At 49.4% G+C, this 13,165-nt stretch overlaps 1 protein-coding gene across 2 annotated transcripts in view; it reads right to left on the bottom strand.

Moving 5' to 3' along the window:
* NR4A3 (nuclear receptor subfamily 4 group A member 3) overlaps positions 1–12,337 on the bottom strand; it is a 42,374-nt gene extending 30,037 nt beyond the window's left edge. Inside the window, exons 1-6 of one of the 2 annotated variants that reach the window (XM_070794827.1) lie at positions 11,793–12,337; positions 8,326–8,499; positions 7,186–7,257; positions 4,489–5,474; positions 745–874; positions 112–284 (exon numbers count right to left, since the gene is read on the bottom strand). In XM_070794827.1, the coding sequence (XP_070650928.1) occupies positions 112–284; positions 745–874; positions 4,489–5,474; positions 7,186–7,216 (1,320 nt within the window). In that variant the 5' untranslated portion in view covers positions 7,217–7,257; positions 8,326–8,499; positions 11,793–12,337. The remainder of the gene's footprint in view (positions 1–111; positions 285–744; positions 875–4,488; positions 5,475–7,185; positions 7,258–8,325; positions 8,500–11,792) is intronic. The other variant, XM_070794828.1, reaches the window with a different exon arrangement.
* Between the last annotated feature and the right edge of the window lie 828 nt (positions 12,338–13,165).

The following is a 13,165-nucleotide window of genomic DNA, read 5'->3' as shown; positions in this document are numbered from 1 at the left end:
AAAATGGTTGAGCACAGTGCCAGACACAAGTCATTCAATCCAAGCTTATTACTAGCATCATGAATAGAGACCCTGATCATTCACTCAAAAGCAGGATATCATAAAACTTACTCTGGAATAATCAAGATCTCTGGGCGTTGAGTCTGTTAAAGCTCGGACAAGGGCATTCATCATACAGATCGGAGGAGAAGGTGGAGAGGGCTGAGAGGCTTCCTGCTGTAATGGGCTCTTTGGTTTGGAAGGCAGCCGACCTCTCCTCCCTTTCAGACTGTCTGTACGGACAACTGATACCAAGAGAAAAAAAGAAAAAACGTCTCCAAAGATATCCACAAACAGCCATAAATCACAGAGAGGAAACAAAACACTTTACAGTTGAGCAAATCGTTAATGAGACTGACCGTTTAAAAGTGGAAAAAGTTTGGAGTAATATCCCCACAATGATTTAAAGAGAGTTGAAACAGGCAGCATAACAGCCACCCCATACGTACATTTGGTAATGAATTAGCCCTAAAAGTCTCCTTCTCAAATAGAAGAAAGATGTATGTACACAAGCTCTCTATTGATTTTGAGAAATTAGAATAAGCAGACCTCTGCTATTTTTAAATGTAAATACACCATAAAAATAAAATGCTGAAAGGAAATGGAAACTAGGAAAATTCACCATCCCAATGTACATATTAACTTTTTTCAGGGATATCTGAGAATATTTACAAGCAAGTTGGATAAAAAGCATTATACCCATACCTTCTTTAACCATTCCGACACTGAGACACTTCTGAAATCGACAGTACTGACATCGGTTTCGACGTCTCTTGTCTACGGGGCAGTTTTTATTTGCCAGGCAAACATATTTTGCATTTTTCTGCACTGTTCTCTGAGGAAATACAATAACAGATAGTCAACTAATAGTTTCTGGAAAGAGGTAGGACCTGACAAGATGTATTTTAATTACAATGTGAAAAGCGACAGTGCAATTCGTATAATTAGATAAATTTAATTTCCTAACACACTAGCCTGCAGGAAAAACAATTTTATTAGTGTTAGCTGCTGACAATGAAAATCATCTCGGATTGTTCTGAAGCAAGTCTCAGGAGACATTCAAGTCTGAATGATAAAATCATATCTGAAATTACCAGGTCAACATATCATACCTTGGAGGATTAGATTATCTTCACTTTTAATATCCCCTTGGGAACAATTTTCTACTTGGTCCACTCCCCTGATTATTGCTGACCTTATTAAAATAAAATCAAAATTATCTCGGATATACTTTGTTGCCTATCACTATTGTGAGTCAAATATCACAGAAACTGGCTTTGTCCACCAATAGAGATGAAATCATAAAAAGCAAAAAATGAGGACTTCTCTAGTTACAACATATAGGAAATAAAGTTTTAATGCAAAAACAAATCACTTAATCAGCCTTTGCAGTGTATTTTATTTTTAAAATAATGGTAAACTGTCCATTTCTGACTTTTGAAAGTAAAGATTTAAAACTGGATACTAAAAACCACTATCATATCCAAGAAAAAACAAACAAACAAAAAAGAATGAGATAAAGGAAGGAATATGAGGGCCATATATTTTCAAGGAAAATTCCCATTAATAGGTTATGTCATAAATGACTATTGACATGAACAAAATAGCCATATTGTAAAAGATGCAACATTAAACTTGGGTCTGGATATAAAATAATGTTGTATTCTTCAGAATCACATACAATTTTAAAAGTAAACATGAAATAATAAAAGATATTTTATGCTCCAGATACAAGAGAATGCTTGATTTAAAAAAATAAAAATAATCTGTGCAAATGGATGTATATTCATCACTCATTCAGAAGTTACCTGAATCTATTCAATTCCAAATAGAGCAGAAAGGTGAATTTATTTGGTAAGCCTGAGCTACATGAAAAAAAAAAAAATCTAGGTAATCTAGGATTGGTGATCTATTTTGTGTCTAAAATTCTAGATTTACTTTCTATCTTTTTAAATTTTCAGCAATTCTCAATCCTCTTGTATCAGTTTTCACTCTATCACCTTTTAATTTCATTTTAAGGGATCGTTTCTAAACTGCTTATATAAAATTTAAAGCCAGATACATTTTCCCTGCTTTAGCAGGTGATTTTAGTTCAAAATGAGAAATTTCAAAAATACAACATACTTCTGATGTTTCCAGCATTTAAATTTGCAGCAGTCTGTAAGGGTAGGAAACTTGTGTTTCCTGAATGAAGCTCTCTTTCATTGTAATTAAAAGCTCTCTTTCAAAGTAATTTTAGAAAACTGTATTTCTTGTCATTATCCTCAAGGATATACCAATTTGAGTGCTGGTGGCATTTTGCTTCAGGTATATGTTTTCCCAATAACCTGAAAGCTTCCTAACATTTGTGTGTGCCTGCACAACTGTTTAAGGACAGGGAGAGATCGTTATGGTTCAATCACTGAATTCCCATCATTAACTGCACTTCATGTCACATTTTTAAAGAATTCAATTTAATGGTAGAAAGCCACTGGGTAAAACCTGCTCCTGCTCCCTTAATTAACAGATCCGTGGGGTGGTTCTCCCCTATCCTACTCCCACCCATTCAAGTATAGATTTGTTTTCAAGGTATTGCTGTAGAACAAGGATGCTTGTTGGAGAACACAATTGACATTTCTAGACCAGAAATGTATTATCACTCCTGCATTTAGGTCAACTCTCAATTATTCAGGGGTGGTTATATTTATGGATTACTTATACTTCTCGTAATTGTTTTTCTTTCTTTTCCCTCTTCTGGCTGCCTGTTTCACTGCCTTTCAGTATTTTCACCGAAACACTGTAAAAATCAGATCTGCTGAAGAAATGGAGTTACTTGACAGAAAAAAATGACTAAACTGACGGTTCTACATTTAAGACATCATAATCTAGCATACCTCTTGTATGGCGCTTAATATACTGTAAAATCTTTCCACAAACATTTTCTCATTTGTCTGCACAATTTAATTAATCACATGATTCCTATCTCCAGATCAAAAATAACTGTTGCTTGTTGGTATGTATACCAATGTACACATGTGCATTTTTCATAAATATTTTGTAGTTTTCATTTACAATGTACTATTCTTTTATGACCCTTTAAAAATTATATTTGCATAAATGTTTTATCTCATTTAAAACTAACACTTCTTCTCTGTATTGTATTCACCTGATAGGGAAACTGAGGTCTGGAAGGAAGTGTCCTACCCAACATCATAAAATTAATAGGTGACAGATCAAGGATTCCTTTCTGGGTGTTCTGAGTCTTAATTCCAGCATGCTCAAAGACTCAGCCTATTGGCCTCCCAAATCCTCATTACCCAGTCAGCATCCAGCTTCTCCTCTCTCTCCACCCTGGCCAGCACTGGAGGTTAGGAATTGAGAACTGTGGGAGAACATTCTTGGGTTTGGAAATACCTGATGCAATGACCAAGGCAGTGAGAACAGGGAGGGTGGTGCAGAATTAAGTGTCTGGGGGTCAAGAGCAAAAGTAGAGCTGCAAGAGAATAAGGCCTTTTCTCTTTGAGTGGTGCAAAGAGCAATGAACTCCAGAGTAGCAGAAACTAGCTGGAACTGTCCCCATGTACCACTAAATCACCTCTTTAACCTTCAATATCCTCATGGGTAAAATATGGGGGAGGCTGAAGACCCTTCCCACTGTAAAATTCTCCTTTGGGTCTATGAGCTAATGAAGAGTGTCCACATCTGGCCTTGTGTGTGGCACAGAAGTGGAGCAGATTGATGAGACTCCAGCTTCTCTCTTCTGCAAGGGCAGCTGCCCCAAGCTGCATCCCCTAGATGTCCCTGTCTCTTCTTCAGCTGCTGAACTGTGAAGAAAGCATGCACTTTGGGGTCAGACAAACACCAGTTGGCACCCTGCCTCCATCTCACTTTCTGAGTGTGTGTCCAGGGGCAGTTGAATAACTTCTCTGAGCCTCCATCTCCTCATCTATAAAACAAGGATAACTAATTTAAACCCTCAAGATGCCGTTCATAAAACTAGCTAGTGGGTGGCCAAAATTCAATCTCAGTTCTGTCTGATCTAGAGTCCTAGCTCTCACTAGGAGGATTAAATGGGATACAAATACCCAAGGCCTGGCACACAAGACTATTCCTTCAGACATTTGGGATGGATAGAAGAGGAATACAGAGAGGTGTGTGCATTTTTGAGGTCACAGATCCCTTTGCGAATCTTCTGAAAACTCTCCAGAAAAAATTGCAGCCGGTAAAGCCAAGTCGGGAAGTTCACAGTCTCTGCAAGCCCACCTGGGGCAGCCTCCTGTGATGGACATCAAGTTAAAAGGCCCCAAGAAAGTGGGTGTGAAGGTGCTAGTAAAGGCTACAGGAATGCACAGTGTAACATCACACCTCTAACGGTTAGGACCGGGAAGGACCCGCTTAGATGCTCTCAGCGGGTGGCTGGGGAGGCAGGCAGTGGAGGGGAGGGGAGCCGAGAGGAGGAGAGCGGCTCACCTTGAAGAAGCCCTTGCAGCCCTCGCAGGTGCGCACCCCGTAGTGCTGGCAGGCGGCGTTGTCCCCGCACACGGCGCACGTGCCCTCGCCCGAGGCCGAGCTCCTGCTGGGCGGCGACGGCAAACTGGGGCTCTCACCCAGGAGGCTGGACGCGGTGGGGGAGGCCGTGAGGCCCAGCGGCGGGAAGGCCAGGGCGGGCGCCCTCTTGGACAGAGGCAGCCCATACGGGTGGCCCTCGAGCGCGGCGGCCTGGCTGCCCGCGGCTGCGGCTGCGGCGGCAGCGGCAGCGGCGGCTCCCAGCGGAAGGCTAAGCGCGGCGGCGGCCGTCGGGTCGTAGCCCAGGTGGTGGCCGCTGGCGGGGCCCGGCGCGGGTGGGTGCGGCGGCGAAGGCTTGAAGTGGAAGAGTGGGAAGCGCGCGCCGGCCACCGTGGGCACCGCCTTCATCGGCGGGTCGAGCAGCGTGCCGGGCGCGATGCAGCCGGGCGCCGAGGACATTGCGTCGTCCCACATCGCCCCCGCCTGCGAGGGGAAGCCCGGCGTGGTGGGGGTGGACGGCGGGGACTGCTTAAAGTACATGGAGGTGCTGGGTAGCACCTCGTCCTCCGGCCCGGAGGGGGGCGGAATGGATGGCTGCTGCTGCTGCTGCTGCTGGTGGTGGTGGTGGTGGTGGTGCTCATGGTGGTGATGGTGGTAACCGTGCGCGCGACCCTCCTCCATCTTAATCAGCGGCCGTGGCCCCGACGGCTGCATTTGGTACAGGCAGGAGGGCTTGAGTTCGTAGTTGCTGGAGTAGCCCTCCATGAAGGTGCTGAAGCTGGGCAGGGACGTGGTGGCTGTGGCGGTGATCTCGGTGCTGCCAAGGTCCATGGTCAGCTTGGCGTAGTCAGGATTCATGATCTCCGTGGTGTAATCCGAGCCATATGTTTGTGCTGCATAACTGGAACCTGGCGGTGAAGGGCTATACTGGGCTTGCACGCAGGGCATATCTGCAGGGAGAGGAAAAAAGAACTCTCAGAAGCGTCTTCCTAGCTAATGGGTGGCAATGGATTCATTGCTCTCTAACATGGGAACTAGGAAATGACAGTCTTTCCACCTTTCTAGCAGCATTGATTCCTTCCTTCCCTCCAGTGCTCGCTCTCTCTTTCATCCCTTTTTTATTTCTTTCCTCCTTCCTTCCTCCCTCTCTCCCTCCGTCTCCCCCACTTTCCTCCCGTCCTCCATGGGCAGAAAACGGAATCCTTCAGGAACTGTCAATGGGGACACAGACTGTCAAAACCTAGTCTCCTGGGGACCTCTGTGTCCACCTTCCTTCCCTTGCCCTGTCCTCCATTAGATCTGGGAAGTTTGATGTCTTCCCTCAAAAGCCCAATTGTGTTTTAAAAAGTGATTTTGAGCCCTGGAAATTTAATGGAGTGACCTCAGCTATCAATTTAGGAAGACAAGAAGAAATCCAGTGAATGCCCTGTTGGTTTATTTTGGGAGAAAGAGACCACTACTCCCCCACCCCCCAAGTCAACTCTCTGATTTGTAAACCTGAGTGTTAGTAAAAGAAAGAAAAATAGGTGTCCTACTTGGGACTTACTGACCCAGTGACATTCTAATATTTTATGAGTGCCAACTGAGGGTACCCACACACTTTGTGGTTGCTTTCTCCCACCCACTCCCTACTCCTCCAAACAGGACTGGCAGCCTGCTCAAACTGGACCCCTGTTGATGATTTCAGCCAGCTAGGTGGTGAGGTGGGAACGTAGGCCCAGGAGATGGGCTCGAGGGAGTTTGCACCATCTGCAAAGAAAAAGATCGGCAGCTGCAACAAAACACCCACCAAACCTGCTCTGTGCCATATACACCTATATATAGGTTCCCAGGGGGCACTAGTGGTAGTGGTAAAGAACTCAATTGTCAATGCAGGAGACATAAGACGTTTGGGTTTGATCCCTGGGTCAGCAAGATCTCCTGAAGGAGGGCATGGCAACCCACTCCAGTACTCTTGCCTAGAGAATCCCATGGACAGAGGAACCTGGCAGGCTATAGTCTACAGGGTTGCACAGAGTCAGACACAACTGAAGCGACTTAGCACATATATGTAAGCAAGTGTTAGTCGCTCAGTGGTGTCTGACTCTTTGCTACCCCACGGACTATAGACCTCCAGGCTCCTCTGTTCGTAGAGTTTTCCAGGCAAGAATACTGGAGTGGGTTGCCATTCCCTTCTCCAGCACTATATATGTATATGTATATGTATATGTATAAATGTATATGTAAATATATACATTTCTCCATCTAAGTAATAAATATATCAATAGCTGCTTAATAACTACCATTTGGTTATGATAAGTGAGTTATCTACTTATTTTCTTATGATAGAAAAGTTAGCACCTCTAGAAAAGAAAACATTTTCTTAATAGATATAGTTTCCCTCAGCCCCAGAGCACTGATATCTGGAGTACTTATTTCTGTTCAGAGAGGTTGAACTAATGAGAAAGCCCTAAGATATATTGGATCCAGTGGATAATGTATCTAATTATTTCCTCTCTTCTATGGCTAAATATAAATAGTAAACTGGGCAGTTTCTGGTGGTTGGTTTTTCTGAACCAAAGGAAAACCATGTGCTTAACGTCTCTTTGGAGTCTATGGTGTAAAAGGTGTGACTAATAGAAAAGCGAATACTTCACATTTCCTTTGACATCTTTCTCTTACCCACATTTCCAAATCTGATTGAGTCATACATGTATGGGATGAAATCTTGACTTGAAAAAAGGTGTTGAGGGCCTGTTGGAAGAAGCAGTGATAAGGAGAGGCCAGTTCAAGCCTCTATTTTCCAAGCAAGGCCCTACAAATGATCATTAGTTTCAAGTTAAAAGAGCATTTACCCTGTGAAATGAAAGGCTAGTCATTAAAAAAAAGAACATTGCCTGATGTTTCATTTGTTCTCTTCCCTTGGATTTCTCTATGACTCTTTTCTATCATTCTTCACCAGTCCCTACCTATTGTTGTTCTTTGTGACTTTCTGAGGTTTCCAGATAGAAGGTGAGCTTGCTGGGACTGAGTTCTATTTATTTGCATCTCTTTGGCTAGGCACCTGGTATCCCTTTGTTGTTGTTTAATGGCTAAGTCCTGTCCAACTCTTTTGTGACCCTATGGACTATGGACCCACTAGGCTCCTCTGTCCATGGCATTTCTCAGGCAAGAATAGTGGAATGGGTTGCCATTTCCTCTTCCAGGGGGTCCTCCCAATCCAGGGATCGAACCATGCCTACTGCATTGGCAGGTGGATTCTTAACCACTGAGCAACCAGGGAAGTCCTTTACCAAATGCAAACAGAGGTGCTACAAGCTAAACCTGCAATCCTTTCTTTTGCCCAACTCAAATTTCCTCCTTGGTTTTCAGCTCAAATGCTTTCCCTCTTTCCCTCTGAGCTTCAATAATCCAAATGTCTGCACTCAAATGATTTGGGTTTTATACAAACAAAAATGCTTTGTATTGTTCGAAATGATCCCATAACTCTTAAATGCCTTAGCATTAAAAGGAAAGCAAAAATGAAGACATTAAAATGTATAAAAAGATCCCAATCTATTGGTGTATTTGCATTTTTCTTAGGAAAAATATCTTTGAGAAATGCAACGCTTAATTTAATCTGGCTGCTCCACTAGGTAGCAACAGCGTGTGGTATCCAGAGGAGCTTCGTGCAAAGAAGCCACCTGTGCCGTGAAATTCGCGGCCAGCAGTCACTCACTGTCCTGGCGCTGGGCAAGTCCACCAGCCTGCTTGTGGGTGTGTGGCTCCCCCACCCACATCTCCCAGCCCAGGAAGAATAAGGGGTCGTGCCTTGAGACCTACCTGGAGGGTATCTTGCGCGCTGAATGGTGGGGCTGGGGGTCTCTCCAGCGGAGGCCGAGAGTGGAGGAGGCGGGGACGTCCGGCTGGGTGAAGTGGCTGCGGTGCTGCCCGGCTCCGCTGAGGGTCCAGTCTCAGCGATGGGGCTTGCCGGGCTGCGCTCTTCCGCAGTAGGCTCTGGGGGGACGGGGGCAGGCACCAGGAGAAAGGATAAAGGTCACAGTGAGACTATGCTGGGTCACCGAGGCCTGGACTGGGCGTACGGGGGTGGGGGTGGTAGGGATATCTAGAAATGACACAAAGAATTAAAAGGCTAAGAAAGCAATGTTTAAGGTGACCGGAGTCCCTGGGCAAAAGGGATCACAGCGCCGTGAAGAAGCCGAGGAAAGGTTGTCCGCGCTCACGGCGGTTTTGTGGTTCCCGAATCGAGGCTAGAAAACGCGCAACCAATTGTGGCCCAGATATTAATCTGCCTGACCCCCCCAAGTGGTTCCGAGCTAGCGATGTCAGGAAAACCGAATGGGAACACTTGAGGAAAGAGTTCCGCCGGAATCGGAGTCTGTGAGTGTGCAGGAGCGGAAAATATTTTCCAACTTCACCCGCCCCCACCCCTCAAATACAGATTTTACACGTTGCGTAGGAAATGCACAGGGTCCGGAACGAATGCATGAATGCCCCGAGGAATTAAGAAAGTCTGCGCTTTTCATTCTAAATGCTAATGGAGCTTCGCTTCTATTAGCGGAGAGTTTCGGGGTCCAGGGGTCAAGCAAACAAAAAGGACGCAGTGGAAATAGGCCGGCTCTGGAAGCACGGCACAAGGCTGTTGGCGTTTGCCGCTGCTGGTGCCAGCGGAGGGAGGCCCCCCTGCGCAGACCCACGGGCGGTATCCCAGAGTGGGCGACTTCGAGGCTCGGGGCCATAGGGCGACCCGGAGGGAGCACGACTCGGAGGGGGCACTCTCCAGAGGGCGCCGAGAGCGGCTCTGGGGCAAGTGTCTCTGCGCAAAGCCTTAGCGAAACTTTGTACCTGGAAGCGCATTTCGGTGGGCCTCGGAAAGGATCCCATGGCCCCAGTTCAGTTCAGTTCAGTCGCTCAGTCGTGTCCGACTCTCCGGCCTATAGCGCCCCCTTTGCCCGGACCCACTCACAGCTATAAGAATGGGAACCGGCACCCGAAAAAAAACCGCCAAAATCCCAAAAACCTCCGGCGTGCGCGGACCGCGGGTATAGAGTAAGTTTGGTCTCCCGCCGCCCCTGCGCCCGCGGCTTGCCTGAAAGGAGAGGGGATCGGAGCCCCCAGATCCGGGAAGCCCTTGACAGCCAGGAAGTGGGGGATTCCCTTGCCACCCCCACCCCCAGCCCCAGCTGATACTACAGAAAGCTTGCGCTCGCCCTAGCGCAGGATCTTCCCACGGCTGTAACGTGCGCTTCGCGTCCCTCCGCATCTTCAATGGGAGTCTCCAGCAACCTCCCACCACCTCCTCCAGGTGCCCACGTTCCCGCCCCTTTGGGGTCTTTCAAGCGGAGTCGTTCTCCAAGGATCGACCTCTGGCTAGGGTGGGTGAGGGAAGCGTCTCCCCAAGGAAAGGGAGGCTTCCCTCGCGCGCCCAGCGTTCGCGGGGGTGGGGTGGGGTGGGGTGGGCAAGCCACACCACACCTCCTACAGCAGAGCCTAGTGCCCCTCGACTCTCTCCGCGCCCCCCTCTCTCCCCGCCCCGAAACGACTGGTTACCTAGGCAAAGCCTCCGCGCCTGGAAACACGTTTCTCCGCTCCCGCTCGCGGCCGCCGCGGCCGGGAACACGGAGCCTCGGGGTTGTAAATTAGGAAGAAATAACTACCTCTGTCAAAGCCCCTTTCTTTCTCGTGGGCAGACGAAAGGAACACCCCCGTGTTCCCCTCCCCGTGGTGGAGTGTGTGAAGGAAACCGTGAAACGCACCATTGTGACCGGGGCTCCTCCACGGAGTTTCCAACCCTGGGGAGCGGGGGCGGAGGTGGGGCGGGGGCAGGAGGAGTGGAGGAGAGATCGACAGAAAGGGAAAGACAGAGATTCTCAGAAAGACCGAGGGAGAGGAGGCAAACCGCGGGGGAGAGTTTCTGCGAGCGCAGGGTCCGAGGGAAGGGGGAAGGGGGCAGGGTGGGGTGGGTGCGGGGGTTGGGAGCGGGTGTGAAGTCTGCTGTGGCCCTAGAGGTTTTTGATAGTCACATTATGAGCATCTTGTTAAGGTAAGAGAACTCGAAAAAACTCAAACTTCATTGACTGTGCTCAGAAGCCACGTTGGGCAGCTTTTCCTTTACCCAACTCAGTTCTGTAAAATATCTCTCCGTCTTGGGAAAAGAAGATTCAGGATTGGGTTCGTGATGAAATGACTGAACGGCGCTCTGTACCTCTCTCCCGGCACTCTAGGACTCTGGGATAATAGCCTGAGATTTCTGATTACCAAACTCCTTGCAGCTCTTCCCTTTAGACAGTCCGTGGGCACAACAGATAAATGACAATCTCCCAGAACGTTCTTTAGAATCAAGGGACAAATGCCTTCTCCCTCACGATTGCCCCAAGCACCCAAAAGGTTTGAGAGGTGCCCTTGGAAGTCAGTCTCCGCAGGCTGCACTCGCTTGACCGTTCTCTTACCACTGAGAACTTTCATTTCTATCAAGAGTAAAACACTCTGAGCAACTTCTCCAAAAGCGCGAATTCTGTCAGTTAAAACATGCCTTACCCATACCAAGTCAAGGCCCAGAGGAGGGGGGGGGGGCACTGTCCCCACGCATGTTGGGGCACGGGGGTCGGCAATTACACCCGATTACCTACGAAGGGAAAAGTGTACACGGGCAAGTCGGCGACGCCAGGCAGACGTGCCTGGTGGAGCCCCAGGCTCATTTCAATACAATAAGCCACATTCCTACAATTACGCCCTCTTTCCTGAGATCCTCCGAACCCGGCTGCAAACTCCAGCCAGGTCCCCTTCCCTCTCAAGCTTCCTCCCAGTCAACCATCTCGGAGTCACCATTAGGTAGATTAACCTGGACGCACTGGAGCCCCTATTTCCAATCCTAGTTAAAAGGCAGGAAAATTACTGCCGTTCATCACAGGAGCTGCAACTCCCTGCCGCTGCCGCCGCCGCCGCCGCCTAGAGCATCATTACCATGACAACTAGAGCCGAAATACCCTGAATTACATCGCTGGAGCTGCTACTGCACAAATCCCGGTCCTGGTCTTTGTTAGAGGCTTTTCGCCTCTTCGGATAAGGAGAGGAATCCCACAAGCTCCAGAGAACCCCGCAGGCCCGCTACCGGAGGGAAAAGTCTCAGATCAGAACCCACCGGCGACTCCGCGAGCAAAGCCAGAGCGAGAAGGCTGGGCGGAGGGGGAAACCCCAACTCAAAAAGTTGTCAATTTCAGAAGCTGAGCTTCTCAGCGCGCCAACTTTTTAACAAGTCCCCCTATTAACTGAGCGAATCTCATACGTACTTGAATGCTGTGGCGGTTCCGTCTTTAGTGCGAGTTTCTAGAAAGCTGCCCCGAAATCTGCACTGGGAGGGGAGTCAATGTTGCTGTCCCGGAAGGGCTGCGGTGTACAAGTCCAGCGGCTCCCAGAGGCAGTGAGCTGCTGGCAGGGGATGCTGCGATCCCGACTCATGGGAGAGCGCCGCCGAGGGGTTCCGCGGGCGTCCCGTCTCCGGCCGCGACCAGGGGATAGGATGCCGCTTCTGTTCCCACCTCCACGGCCACCGCCGGCGCTGTCAGCGTTGCAAAGTGAGCCCGGGAGGGGAGTCCGACTGCGGTGTTGCGCTGCACCCGCGAGGGCGCAGGGCGAGAGGGGTGTGAGCGCGCGGGAGAGAGTAGAGTGTGTGTGAGGAGCGTGTGTGCGCGCGTGTGTCTGTATGTGCGAGTGAGGGAGCGGGTGTGAGCTTGTCTATGTGTGGGGAGCGGAGGAGGAGCAGGAGCTGGAGGGGTGGGGGGCGGGAGGCAGGAGACTCCGCTCTCCCGGCTGCGCGTTCGCTCGCTCTCTCGGCACGTCATTTATGCCACAGGAGCCCTAGCGCCCTCTCCATAGAGTGCCTGGAATGCGAGACGTCAATGTGACGCCATGGGACGCTACGTCACCCTCCTCCTCCCTCCTCTGGCCCAGTCGGTTCCGCGTGTGCGAGGGAGGGTGTGTGTGTGTGTGTGTGTGTGTGTGCATGTGCGAGCACGCGCGCGCGCGTTCCCCGGCCATTCGCAGGGCAGCACAATGGAAACTGTGCGGCGCAGCCAGTCCTGGCGCGGGGACCTTTCGGACTAGTGCTGCCAACCCCTTTGCAACCGCGCGGCTCGCCCGGTCGCGAGTCGGTAAGAGGGTGCAGCGGCCCGCCCGCAGGTCAGGCGGGACCGCCCAGCTGTCAGGCTCGGGTGGAGTAGAGTTGGAGGAGTGCTACTGGCACGCCTCCGAGGCTGCCCCGGGGCAGGGAGCCAGGGCGAGGGGGTAAGAGAGAGGACAGCTCTTCCGAAAGGCAAGGCTCCGCCAAACAGCTTCTCTGAGTGACCTGGCAGCCAGTGCAGGAGTCAGGCACCAGTCCGAAGACTCCCTGAGGTGCAGTTGCGCTTTCCCCAAGCAACAGCCTAAAGCTGTTTACGTCTCTCGTCTCTCTGGCTCTTAGTGCCTAGGCTTAATCCCTCTCCTCCTCCGGTCATTTGCTGGGTGCGTGTTTTGCACAGGGATACCGTTGGCTCTGGGAGGATAAGGTTTTCTTTCTTTACACTTAAGGTGTGAATTTCCTAACTGGACCTTATAACCCAATTTAGTGCACATCCACCATCCGCGCGCGCTGTAGCAGCAACTACTTAATGTGTGTAAAATAAAC

The sequence above is a fragment of the Bos indicus genome, chromosome 8 (assembly GCF_029378745.1).
Source record: "Bos indicus isolate NIAB-ARS_2022 breed Sahiwal x Tharparkar chromosome 8, NIAB-ARS_B.indTharparkar_mat_pri_1.0, whole genome shotgun sequence".
NCBI lineage: Eukaryota > Metazoa > Chordata > Mammalia > Artiodactyla > Bovidae > Bos > Bos indicus.
The sequence above is the reverse complement of the archived record's forward strand: the minus strand, read 5'-3'. Positions and strand labels throughout refer to the sequence as shown.